Consider the following 13,503-nt stretch of genomic DNA (forward strand, 5'->3'; position numbering starts at 1 on the left):
GAGATCCTTTGGTTTAATGTCACCTCTCTGCAAAGCATGTTTATGTATGTTTTTAACTAAAGGATGAAAATGAACAAGTGGTTTGAATAGCATTTTACCAGAGGTGTGTGCACCACCGCATTCATGTTTCTGCGTATTTATTTTATAAATGAACTAAAGGTTGGTTTCAGTCCATTTTTTTGCCAAAGGAACAGCTCTGACGTTTGAGCTTAACTGAGTGTGTAACATAGAAACCGAAAAAAAAAGAGACTAAATCGGAGTGGAGTCAAAATTAATGCAAAAGCCAGAGAGTCGAGTTCTCAAATGAATTCACAGCGAATTTCCGGCCGCAGTGCCATGCCTAAGTCCCCTTGATTATTTTCTGGTTCAAGGAAGTTCTGCATTTCAAAGCTTCCTCCCTTGCCTACGCCCGTGATTCAGCCTTGTTAAGGGACCTGCATTTTAGAAAGAGAAGTCTCCAGAAATGAAGATTGACTGTCAGTGACAGAGTTCCCAGTGTTCCAGCTGGGGTGTGGTGGTGCGGGCCCGCCACTGATGGTGAATGAGGGCTGAGTGTGTTTTTGCAATAGAAGGTAAACCTCAAGCTGCTAAATTTGCCTTAAAAATACATTTTGCATCTGGAAAGATTAAGAAAATATAGCTACATTTGAATAATATGTGTTAGTGACACAAAACAGATGATTACGCAGTAATTTTAAAAAAAGCTAATAAAAAAAAGGCCTCAGTAAAGCTCAGTTTTCAGGATTCAAAAGTAAAAATAAAATAAAAAAATCAGAGATGTAAGACAAAAAGCACAGCAGACTAATATGAAACATCAAGGTCTGTCTTATATTGGCCAATAAAACATTGCGACGATCCTCAACAGTCTTAGAGATCATCAACAACCACGTAGTTATGGATTGAGCTTAATCTCATTGACACAGTGGCAATCAGGATATTAAATCTGCTCCATTGTTTGGTCATCTATTTATTGTAATAAACAAGGATCAGGCGCTGAAGGACTATTCATAAAAGATTCTAGCTAATTTCTGTCTGCAGACCCTGAAACAAGTGGGTAGAGCAGTACCAAAAAGTACAGTAGATAAAGAACTGTGTTTAAAAACAAGGTAAAAATATTCAAATTCAAGTAATCATCAGTATACCCTGATTATCCTCATTCGCCACTTCCCGTAGATTAGGTGTCCAAAAAGCGTATTTTTTATACCTGTCGTTCTGCTTTTCATAGACATACGGCACCAGTGTAAAGATTTCAAGTCGTCTCTAAAAATGTCTCGATGCTAATCATAAAGGCCTGATAGAGAACGTCTGTTACAGACCGTTACTGTGCTCATGGGAAATGTAGGTCTCCAGATTTCCAGGCTGTGTAAAGTCCTACCATCTTAAATCTTCAGTATCCTTTGTGAATCCTTCAAATACTCCCCCAATACCCCTGGACCTCTGAGCAGTAATATTCCAATTATTTAAAATGTTTTAGACTCTCAGCTTTCTGAGGTTTTCCTCATTGCCGTGAGACAATTGACCTATAGTTTTGAGAAAAGCTTGCTTTTATTTCAAGATCACTTTGAGAAAAATAATAATTGCTTATGGGTTTAACCCCTGCAGAATATACTAAGGAAGAATAAAAGCCATCATGAGAGGGACAGCGTATCTGTTTCACATGGTCCCTGTCACTCCTCCTCTTCTCAATGAGACATGAAAGGGCAAACCTCATAATAAAATGGAATAAACCATTCCCCCCCCCACGGCTGAATTATTGTAATTACACGTAATTGAGTGTTTGGCGGCAAAACCATTTCCTCCTCAGATCCTGCATGTACTTTCTGAAAATCACAATCACTTTGTTCTTGGCTACAGCCACCGGCTGAACTTCTCGAGTTGCAGTCTTACTGGAAGGGCAGTGACAGGAGACAGAATGGGATTTGGGGGGGTGGGACATGATGCCGCATGGTCCCAAGATGGGTTAGACCACATCTTCGCCATATGGTTTCAGTCATCCGTTAGCTTTTCCCTTGATCCCATTTTTTTATTTTTTTTTTCTTGCCTATTTATAAATACGTGAAGTCCCGGTCTCGGCCAAACGCTGGGGCTGAGAACGACAGAAACCACTGAAACACAAATTGGTTTCATTTCAGTTTCTCTGAGGAGGCCTGTTTGTGCTGGGGTAAAAAAAATATATGGCTGTACAGTAGTTGTACCTTATGATGCATAATAACCACCATTGTTTGAGTTCATGAAAAAAAAAAAAAAAAAAAGCAAACGTCCACATAACACCAGCTGGCTCACTGACATTTTACCTTTGCTGTCTCTTTTTTTTTAATTCAGCCTGCTAAGCTGCCCTACTTTGCAAATACATCTATTAATATTTATATGTGACACAGGGAATGTGTTAGACATTCGACTGTCTAACACAGTGCCAAAAAAAATACACCAGGTTGATTTAATGCTTAACTTGGACTATCTTGCGCTTTTTTTTACATTACAGAGAATAATTGTGAAGTGAAAGGGAAGGGACATACGATTTCTTACTTGTTTGTTTACAAATTGAAATCTGGACAGTGGGATATGCACCTGAGTCAATGTTTCATAGAACTATTTTTTCTCTGCAATTAGAGCAGCAAGACTTTTGGGGTCCGCATCTACACGCACGAAGAGAAAGAGTCACATTTTTGTTTATGAAAGGACCCACATGCAGAGTTTTACAGAACTTTGTAAAAATGTTAATTGAAAGCAGCCACACAGTATAATGCTGCCATCACCATGTTTCACAATAACAAGAGTGGAATGCAGTTAAATCCTTCCTAACCCTACAAAGTTTCAAATTAGTTCTCAGCAGACCATGGTGCCTTCTTCCAAATGTTGTTGCAACAACGCCTTTCTTCTTGAAACGTTTTTGCTAGAGCTCAGATTTGTGGAGTGAATGACTAGTCGTCCCGTCAACAAAAATGTTCCAACCTGAGCAGTGGATCTCTGCAGCTCCTACAAAGTTACCATAGGTCTGTTGGTTTCTCACCCAGCCTCTCAGCTTATAGGTGTAGAACCATGTCTAGTTAGATTTGCAGTTGCATCAACACCGGGCGTTAGCACATGCAGGATTCGAAAATTGGAACTGCTTCACACAAAGAAACCTTCTTTGTTCCATTCACTTGATGTTCTGCAGATTTTCTTCCTGGATTTAGCTTCATTCATCTCTGTTTTGTAGTTGCCACAGCGATGCCTCCAAAACTCAGAACACCGACACACATGTAAGGAAAGTGTTCTCCTGGGATCCGTTTCATTCTTCCTCTCAAAAGACAGTGTACATCGAGCGAGACACGAGATTCAGATTTGAACAAGCAGCTTTACGCACGGTTCACTGAAAAGGTAATTATTTGAACCAAATAAAGGCAAGGGATAATTACATATATTGAAACTCTTGGTCAATGAGGGAAAAGTTTCATTCTGATTTTAAAGGAAAACTATTTTATGGGTTATAATAAAGAATCGCAAGCCAGGCATTCATAGTTGATTTTGCTAGAGAGAACTTGCACTCGCTCTTGATTACATGGACTCCGACTAAAAAGTAAGTTGTGATTGGGCCTGTCGGGTTGCCATTTTCTTATGATTGGCTGATGAAAGGTATAATTTAGGACTGCCAGGACAGCAACATCAAAAGCTTCCAGTGGCACATTATGGTGGAATGTGAAAGCTGTCCAGGCAAAAAATGATCCAATTTTCTACTGGCTTTAATTACAAAGAGGATCCCCTTTCATTGGTCGAGGCAATTGCTGTCCGTTTCTGAGGACCGCGGTGGAAAGTATCAAGTCAAGCATGTCCATGATGCTTAAATCATGACTGTCTTCATGTGGCCGTGGCGGTATTATATTTGAAATCTGCATGACCCAGAACCCAAAAAGACTTCTGCGTGCTTAGAGTAAATAAAATAACACGCAATAATAACATTGATGGTTGCAGTCCAAGTAGAAACGTTCCTTCCTTTTTCGGCCGCCTTGCCAGAGAAATAAAAGCATAAACTGTGGTTAATCCTTTGAGCAGAAAATTGTGCCTGAAGCTTGCTGGTAATTGGCGCTGCCCTTTCTATTCTAAATAAAGTTAAAGGTTTGTAACTACACAATGGAAAATCCTATTTGTGAATGTAGCATCTGTACTTAACCTATGAGTAGCTCTTTGTTGCTCAAAGCAGCTATGCTGCATTAATTCTTCGTGATTAGTTTTCCAGAAAGCTCACATGTGCATGACCTTGCATGCAATACTTATGATTCATATGCAGAAGTGGATCCGGATAATTATGAAGGCAAAAAAAAAAAAAAAAAAACTTAACATCTGAATATTCTCAGACATGCAAACCCAAGCAGGGAGCACTAGGGGAAAAATGGCACAATGTAAATTTCTCAAAGACACGGTCGCACACGTGCACATGATAAATGAACAACAGGGTTATTCATGAGCCTAATCACCATTTGTTAGCTATAATACATATTGAATTTTATAGCTAACTTAATTTAAGTGACATCATGGGGGGAAAGAAGACATTCAGATGATTAATGCATGACAGAATATTTACTCTGGCATCAATTTCCTTCAGCGCTCCTAAAGAGCTTTTGTGTTTATTTTGTTGATGCCAACCAAAGCAAACTGGATGACTTAATTCACCTCTTTGACATTGTTTTGGTTTTTTTGTTTGTTTGTTTCTTTGCTCTCTCTCTCTCTGTTGCTCTCTCCCATATTGTGTCAAACCATGTCATGGAGCAGAAGGACGAGAAGACAGGAAAATGTAAATTTTCTCAAAGACAGTCCTCATGAAATCTGGGACTTGTCCAGAGAGTCGTTTGTAAAGCCTGCGGGGCGTGGTACACAGCTGTCCATGTGAAAGACAGCAGCACCCTCCCTTGTAAATACTCGCCATCACTTCAGGCTGCATGAAATTCCTGCGTATAGCTTTAAGTGAATGCCACCATAAAGGCGTTAAATAACTTAAAATGGGACTATCTCCAACCTGGATCACTTGTGGCTGATGGGGAATAATTTAGTAATTAGCTCAGGCTTCCAACACAACACAATGCAAATTACCATTATAAACATTAAAAAAAACATCACGCTGATTTATTCATATAGAAACAATTGCATGACTTAAAGCTGTTCATCAAACTACTTCTATTGACCCCAAATCATGGCACTTTTCTCAAAGCTATACAACCATTTACCTGACTGAGAGAAAGGATGTGCCCTCCGGCCTAAAGATAAGGGCCTTTTGATATAATTAAGTCAACGTCAAACAGCCAGTAGATGAGCCCTGTGAAGATAAAGAGCCAAGACTGACAGGTCTGATAATAGTCCAAACAAAGAGAAAGTGGAGAGTAAAGGCCTCTTTTCAGGGAGTTAAGTGGACTGCCCAGAGGACACTCGAAAACATGGCTCGTCTGTCAGGGATGGCAGGAATGGATACCATCACCGTCGCTTCGTCTCTGCAGTCCCGATAGACATAGGCACATAGTAACTAGAAAATGTCTGAAGAAATTTAAACACACTCAACTTTTCACAGAGTTGTTCGCATAGGGGCAAACATTTTTCATTAAAACTCATTGAAAACCATAATTCTTTTAGGAATAAAATGTGTCGATAATAGCACAGACATTTTTGCTAAAAACTCCACTTGTGAGTACAAATGCTGAAAATATACGGCACCAATGAGATAATGGTTTAAAAACCATAAACTAACTTGTCTCTTATCAAAAATCAGTGGTATTTTTCTCATAATACTTCGGTAACAAGATTGACATTGAAAAAAATCACACCTGCTGATTGAGATTTTTAGATTCAAATTTTTTCACAGAGAATGGCAAATATATCTCTGTGTGTTGGATATCTTATCAGTAAAAGGAAGTGACAATTTTATGTAGTGTATATAGCTGTAGGAGGCAATTTCACGAATTTACAGGGACAAAACCATATGGAAACAGAATTGACAAAAAATTTTCGGACAGGTATTTTTTCAAAAATAAGGATATTTTGAGTTAATTTAATGTGATAATGTTATTGGCCATTTTAAGCAGGTTAGAAAAAGACAGAAAAGACTAATTTACAAAAGAAAAATAATGAAAGATAGGTTTTTGCATCATTTCATGTTAATAAAAAAACATAGTACCCAACTCGGACAACAAGGAGTCACGTTTTTTTCATCTACATAAAATAAATTTAAATGTATCTATTTAAATGTTTTTTTCTTGTTAAATATTATAAGCCATAAAAATGGGTAAGAAATTATGAACATTTAAAAAAACGAAAACAAAACATTTTTATATTCCAGACTACAACTAATGACTCTGGACATCAGTCGTATCTGCAATTATAGCATCACCCAGTTGGAACCCAGTGTTCTGATGCTAAAATTTAGTATCAATGCTAAAGTAAGCGACAATATACTCAATAGCATCTGGAGAGTCACAAGCATGTTCAGTAACATGGACTTACTGTTTTCAGTAAATTAAAATTTATCTATAAGCTAAAATTAGCCAAAGTGCTAGTGTTAGCCTCAAAGTTGCCACTAGCATGTCGTCTTACATTGACTTCTTATATTCGGTGTACTAAACATGGCTAATAAATAAACAAAATATCTAAAAAGATTATTTTAGGGAAAAGGCCACTGCTAATGTGGGCAGGAGCTACTGCTGATGTTTGTGCTAATGTTAATGCACTTCCGCCTTCTGATTTTTACTTTTGCAAAAGACAAAAAAATCAGATGTTTACTTTGTGGCACTTGGTTGCCAGAAAACACTATCATCTCTTAGCAACAGATTAACAACAAATATTGTTATTGTTCAAAAGATTTCTTCTGCTCTTCTGAAATACTACTTACCTTACACTTCTGAACAAGAATTGTGCAGCTTGTGAATTTTTCAGAAAAGGGTAAATGTTTTTTTGTTTTTGTATTTTTGTCATTGGTGGTAAATATATTATAGAACAGACATTCAACACAAAAGTAAAAATCTGATTTATACTTTGTGGCAGTTTGTTACCAGAAAAAAAACAACTTTCATCTCTTAACACCAAATTAAATATTCTTTATAAAACATAAGCTCTTTTGAAATACTGCTTATCTGCTTTGATAAGAAATTTACAGTCCGTAAATTTAGCAAAAGTAAAAATAAGATGTTTACTTCGTAGCACTTGGTTACCAGAAAACGCGCTCATTTCTTAGCAACACATTACTGTTATTGATCAAAAATCATAAGACTGCTTCTGCTCTTTTGAAATACTACTTATCTTATGCTACTTCATACTTAAGAAGAATTGTTCAGTAGACGAATTTGGCAGAAAAGTGAAAAGTATGTTTTGTTGTTTTTTTGTCATTGGTGGTAAATGTATTGTAAAACACACATTCAACACAAACACAAAAGTAAAAATCTGATTTATACTTCGTGTCAGTTCGTTACCAGAAAAAAAAACGCTCATATTTTAACACCAAGTTAAGTATTGTTTATAAAATATAAGATCTTTTGAAATACTGCTTATCTGTTTAGACAAGAATTTTACAGTTGGTAAATTTAGCAAAAGTAGAAATCAGATGTTTACTTCATGGGACTTGGTGACCAGAAAACGTGCTCATCTCTTACCAACAGATTAACAACAAACACTGTTGTTATAAAAAAAAAAAAATAATTCTTCTGCTCTTTTGAAATACTACTTAACTTACATGACTTAAGAATTGTGCAGTTGGTGAATTTTTCAGAAAAGTGAAAATTTTTTTTTTTTATCATCTGTGGATAAAAAAGATCTGATTTGTACTTCGTGGCAGTTCGTTACCAGAAAAAAAACATTAATTTCTAAACACCAAATTAATTATTGTTTATAAAACATAAGCTGTTTAAATATCTGCTTAGACACAAGAAATTTACAGTTGGTAAATTTTGCAAAAGTAAAAATCAGATGTTTACTTCGTGACACTTGGTTACCAGAAAACGCGCTCATTTCTTAGCAACAGATTAACAACAAACACTACTATTGTTCAAAAACCATAAGATTTCTTCTGTTCTTTTGAAATTCTACTTATTTAATACAATTTACTACTTAACAAGAATTGTGCAGTTGGTGAATTTTGCCGAAAAGTGAAAATACATATAGATTTTGTCCTTGGCAGTAAATTATAAAACATACTTGTCTGTAGTAAGTGTTCCGCCATGACGGTGTCTCTAGTTCTAACTAGAAGCTCTGCCCTCCTCTGTAGGAACCGTGTGTTCCTTCATCTCTGTAGTTCTCAACATATCTGCCCTCCTCAGTGTTCTGTTGCTATGGTAACTAGTCCTCTCTGAAAACTGTCACTGTGAGTGAGACACTGTCAGTTAGAATCTGTTTTGATTTGAATTTGGCTTGATTTTCGCTAATTATGTTGCCATGGTTACTCGAAATGCCAACAGAAGTACTAGAAGCCTGCATGCTGAGATCTATCTGCATGTTTTGACATATATATTGGGGGGGTGCACAACGAGCCACATTAAAGGTGAAAGGATGCGGCAGTTATTTTAAGGTGTAGAGTAATAGGTGCCTTCCATGCAATGCATGGAGGTATTGAAATGCCCTGCTTTGTTCTCTGGGGGTCTTTGCAAGGCATTTCAATGCTTTCCTATGCATTGCTATGGAAGGCCCCAGTGATAAGAACAGAATATTTTTTAATACCTAGCTAGCATGTTGAAATTTTAGGTTTTGCCACAGACAAGGTTTTCAAGATGTCAAAAACACAAATCCATATATCAGCTATAACTTATAATGTATTTTATTTGGATCTTTTTGTGATAGGTCAACACAAGGAATGATGGGAAGATGAAAGCAAAGCTTGTTCCTGCGATCTAAATACAGGAACATTCTGGAGGAAAGTCTGCTAAAGCCTGTAGATAAGAGAGAATAACTTGTTTTTGCCCTTGGAATGCCTTGGTGTCGATGAAAATGAGCTGGAGAGTGTCACTGGGAAGAGGGATCTTCAGGGGGTTTCTACTGGACATGTTATCTCTAACTGGACACATCTGGACTGATCTCAGATTAGAGGTATACTCCTTAAAAAATAAGGGCAACGTTAAAATGTTAGTGAAAAACAAAGATCATCCCTAAAACACAAGATACTCTCAAAATATGCAAACCCATAGAATGTAAAGGTCATGTAATTTTCTGTCTAACCATCACACGTGAAGGTATAAGCTTACTGAACAGTCACTGTTGCAAAGAAATCTCAGAAAGTCCTTCTTATCTACGTTTTGCATAAAGCTCATACATCTAGCTAAATAAGAAAACATTTGTCATTTCATTCTCTACATTTGGAACTGAAACATTTTTTCCCTGCTCTTATTTAATATTCACATAACATCAACAATATATGCCGTTTCCCTCCTGTAAGGAAACCGATCCATTTGTGAGAACAAGTCATGCATTTTGATGCTCGTGTTGCATCCATCGTTCAGAAAGTTGACCTGATCACCAATGTGATTTTTGGATTCATCGCATCAAAATTACCCCTTAATTGGTTGAAAAACCCCAGACATCTTTTGGCTGTTCTGTCCTTCAGAGAAATCTAGTAATTTTCTTCTAATATTATTTGTAAACATATTTATGAACTATTTATGAGTCAGTAAAGTAAAAAGACCCCCCAAAAAAAAAACACACATACACACACACACAAACGAAGGACTTTAGTTTTATTCCAGGGAAAACAGTGGAATCCCTGGAGATTATGGTGGAAAGAAGAATTCTCCGCACAATCAAGAACATTTCAAGAACATCACAGACAACCCTGCGGATCCTTTACATAAAACATCTTTACGACAGTTGGAGGCTTAATTCAGACCGCTACAGGAGATCGTTCCTGCCCACGGCTATCAGCATCTGCAGTACTTTGGAGAACCTTGGATAATGTGAGTTACAACAACATTTAATTTCCCTTTGGGATCAATAAAGCATTTCTGAGTAGAATTTGAATTGTAAGTGACTGAGGTTGGCACCAAGATGCAAGTAGTGGGAGCCAGGGGTGTTGAATAAAAGCCTGTTATTTGCTGTGTGGTTTGCTCATTTCCGTTGTTAGTGTTGTGCCAGACTCTGCTACAGCTGAGTGGAGAAACTGTCTCTCCTTTTCTTTCCTGCCATTTGTACATTAAGAGCTTGTGTTTTTTTTCTCACTCACACACTTAGCTTTGAGTGTGAGTGGGCGGGGGCGGGGGGAAAGCTCTGAGGACAGTTGGAAGCCATAAACGTCGCATTAACATTATACTCTGCTGTAACACTTATAGCACACAAGTAACAGCCTGTAATTTTATATACACTTTATTAATGTAATATGAACCTTTTGAAGCCATAACATCCACCAAACATTACAGTCTTTAATAGAGTTTAAAGACTGTAAGACTCCAATCTACAGATCTTTTTTCCTTCATTGTTCACTCTAAGATTGAAATGCTCTGTCCATGGCGAGTCACTATAGGTCCACCAAAGGACCAATTAATTCACTCTGCTTTTCTGTATGTTGATTGCTCAGAAACAGCAACTCAGCTCCTCATTCTTCACTTGACAGCTCTTTTGGAACGGCACTTTGCCTAATAATGACAATAAAATGTAAATAAAATCAATACTTTAACTTTTCAAACAGCAGGTGATGTTATCTGAGTGAAGACTACCATTCCTCAGAGAGGTTTATGATATTTTGATAGGCTGAATTTGGGGGTTACTACATTCCTCGATTGTGTTTTCTGTCTTATGAAACAAATAAATTGACGGCTTGTTTAACGTGTTCTCAAAATTAACAGTTAAAATTGAATAAAATTAGTATGACAACATAAAGTAGGCAGGATAAAAGACCTCAAAAAGCATCAAAACATGACCCGATCAAGAACAAATGAGAAACTGTCTTTGACATCTGTCAGTCTGGAAAGGGTTAATACTGTTTCAGAGGCTATGGGGTTCACAGTGAATCACGGTGAAATCCATAGCATCCACAAATGGAGAAAACATGGAATACAGTTATTCTGTAGACCGATGAACAAAAGTAGATTGTCTTCTAAGGCGTGCCTCTGCTGTAAAATCAGTGTAATATTACAGAAAAAGGACATTATATTGACAGTCTGACATGGTAGTGGTGGGCACGTCCACGCCTGGACCGAACTCCATTTGAGATATGCGGCATGACCTTAAACAAACACTCGAGGCCATTGATGCTGTAAAGGGTGAACAACCAGACATTAGACTGATTTAAAAAGTGTTTTCCCCCTTAATTTAAATAAGTTAATCATTTATAGCTTTGTCTGATATTAAAATTTGTTTGACAATCTACACGGATTTTAAAAAGTGAAGAAAACTGAGAAACTGTTTTTAACAACCCTATAAAAACAGACAGTTGAACAATAAAGAGGCATCTCTTATAGATTTACAAACAAGAAAAAAGTATTACGTGTGGATACATTTTTACTATTATGTAGTTCTAAACTCTATTAGCGTTGTTGTTGTTATGCTTTTGGCAGAGACTTAGAAAACATCTTAAATTGGTTTTTAAAAATATTTCATTGTTGGTGAACTGGCATTTGTATGTGAAGAATTTGGTTAAAATAATTTAATCAACAAAAACTCCAAATTGTTCATTCTATTCATCTTCCCAAAATATACCAAATTTAATCATCAACCCAAAAGCAGTCTATATCTGTAGATTTTGTTTGTAATTCATCAGTAGAAGAGTTTGAATTGTCAGATAAGCATTCTCTGTAGATATGGTGTTAGTGTCACACAGATCCGGATTCTCTGTCTTAAATCTAGATGGGTGAGGACCAAAGAAAAATATTATATAAATTCTTTCTATCAGCAATTCTTCCCAAAATATAGATCTCTTTTAACATGAAATGGCTTTACTGTTCCATAAAAGATCTTTGTGATGACTAGAATTATGTTAATGAAACATTTTCCAGGCGTCTGTTTAAAACCTCAGGATTTTCCCCTGTGGAGCGTCGCAGGATGATGACCTCACCACCTGATGACGTGTCGGTTTGTTTACAGCGCTGCATCAGCTCCCTCAGACATGGCTGTGGACATTACATTACTGTTCAAAGCCAGCGTGAAGACGGTGAAAACCAGGAACAAGGCTATCGGAGTAAATGTGGACTCCGTCAAAGATGAGATTTTCAAGAAGAGCCGACCGAAGAGCGGCTTCTCGCTGAGAGCCAAGGAAGTGGTGAGTGTTTACCACGCTAGGGTTAGCTTTAGCCTCTGGAGTGCATTCATTTTTAGCGAAAATAAAAAAAAACACGACCACGGCAATGAAACCTGGTCCTGGAGCTCCATGCGGTTATTAAGTGTGCATAAAGATGCACAACATTTGCTAATCATTAAGTTAACAGAGGCGATATCAGCGGTTTCTATTATTTTTGCCTCTGCTACGTTTCAGAACTATCCAAGCTATTTCAGGCGAACCCAAAATAATTTTAGTAGTACCATCATCTTGTGTGTAGAGTTAAGGTAAGGACCAAAACCGATTCAGCGTTTTAAAAACCTGAAGTCTTGAAAATTTGTGAGAAGTTGTGACTCAAAATGAGGATAAAAGCAGATGTTGCTCTGATACATTCAATGAATGAACAATGATTAAATGAACTGCTCTTTTTTTTTATAGCAAAGCTAAGTAAATGTAGCAGTCTTTTTTCAGTCAGAAGATCTAATTTGTATTTTCACAGCTACAGATATATTATTAGAAATAAAAAATACATTCAGCTTGCATTCTTTTTCTGAATAGCAGTGTTAGATAAATCCTGAAATTAGAATGTAACTTTTTTCAGTTTTTTTTTTATAGAACCACAGCTTGTATGGACTAAATATGTGCTGACATATCAAATAAGAAGATTTTTAGTCTACACGTTCTTGAAAAACTGTAGTTAAGCAACAAACATTTACCCGAGCTTGATGTAATTCAAACATGAGTTTGTCTGACCAACACTTAAACAACAAGCCACAACAATGTTGCTGACAGGCAGTAAATGATATTCTACGTATGTATATGTAATTCTCAAAACGACAACCTGCTAGAACTAAAATTTTGTTTTTACAGCATCTTTATTACATTTCCTGCAGCTGCAGACTCGATGACGATAAAATACCAACTTAAAAATATTAATCAAAGAGAAAGAAAAATGACTCAGTTCAAGTCACTTTTTTAAATGCACTTAAGCATAGGCCTGTCATGATAACAAATTTTGCTGAACGATTAATTGTCCCAAAAAATTATTGCGATAAACGATAATATTGTTTGGAGACCATTTTAAACTAATGTAATGATAATGACATAATAATGCAATAATACCAAAAATAAATACACTTTATTTTCAAAAGAACACTTAACATTGGAACTGGTTAAAACAACCAAATATAAAAGTAAAATGGACTCTCAGACTCTGTTAACAAAAAATCCACTTGCATAAAAACACAAGTTAAAACCAAAGTGGAAATAAAAACTATGTGCTGTGCTAAACATCCTCTCTGAACTGGTGCTTG

General features: G+C 36.6%; 1 protein-coding gene across 1 annotated transcript in view; it reads left to right on the plus strand.

Moving 5' to 3' along the window:
* The first annotated feature begins 11,969 nt into the window (after positions 1-11,969).
* The window catches only part of stx18 (syntaxin 18), a 26,401-nt gene continuing 24,867 nt past the window's right edge, over positions 11,970-13,503 (plus strand). Inside the window, exon 1 of the mRNA XM_015048130.1 lies at positions 11,970-12,193. Within this exon, the coding sequence (XP_014903616.1) occupies positions 11,996-12,193 (198 nt within the window). The 5' untranslated portion in view covers positions 11,970-11,995. The remainder of the gene's footprint in view (positions 12,194-13,503) is intronic.

This window comes from Poecilia latipinna, unplaced genomic scaffold (genome assembly GCF_001443285.1).
Source record: "Poecilia latipinna isolate Pla-1442-1.1 unplaced genomic scaffold, P_latipinna-1.0 Scaffold861, whole genome shotgun sequence".
NCBI lineage: Eukaryota > Metazoa > Chordata > Actinopteri > Cyprinodontiformes > Poeciliidae > Poecilia > Poecilia latipinna.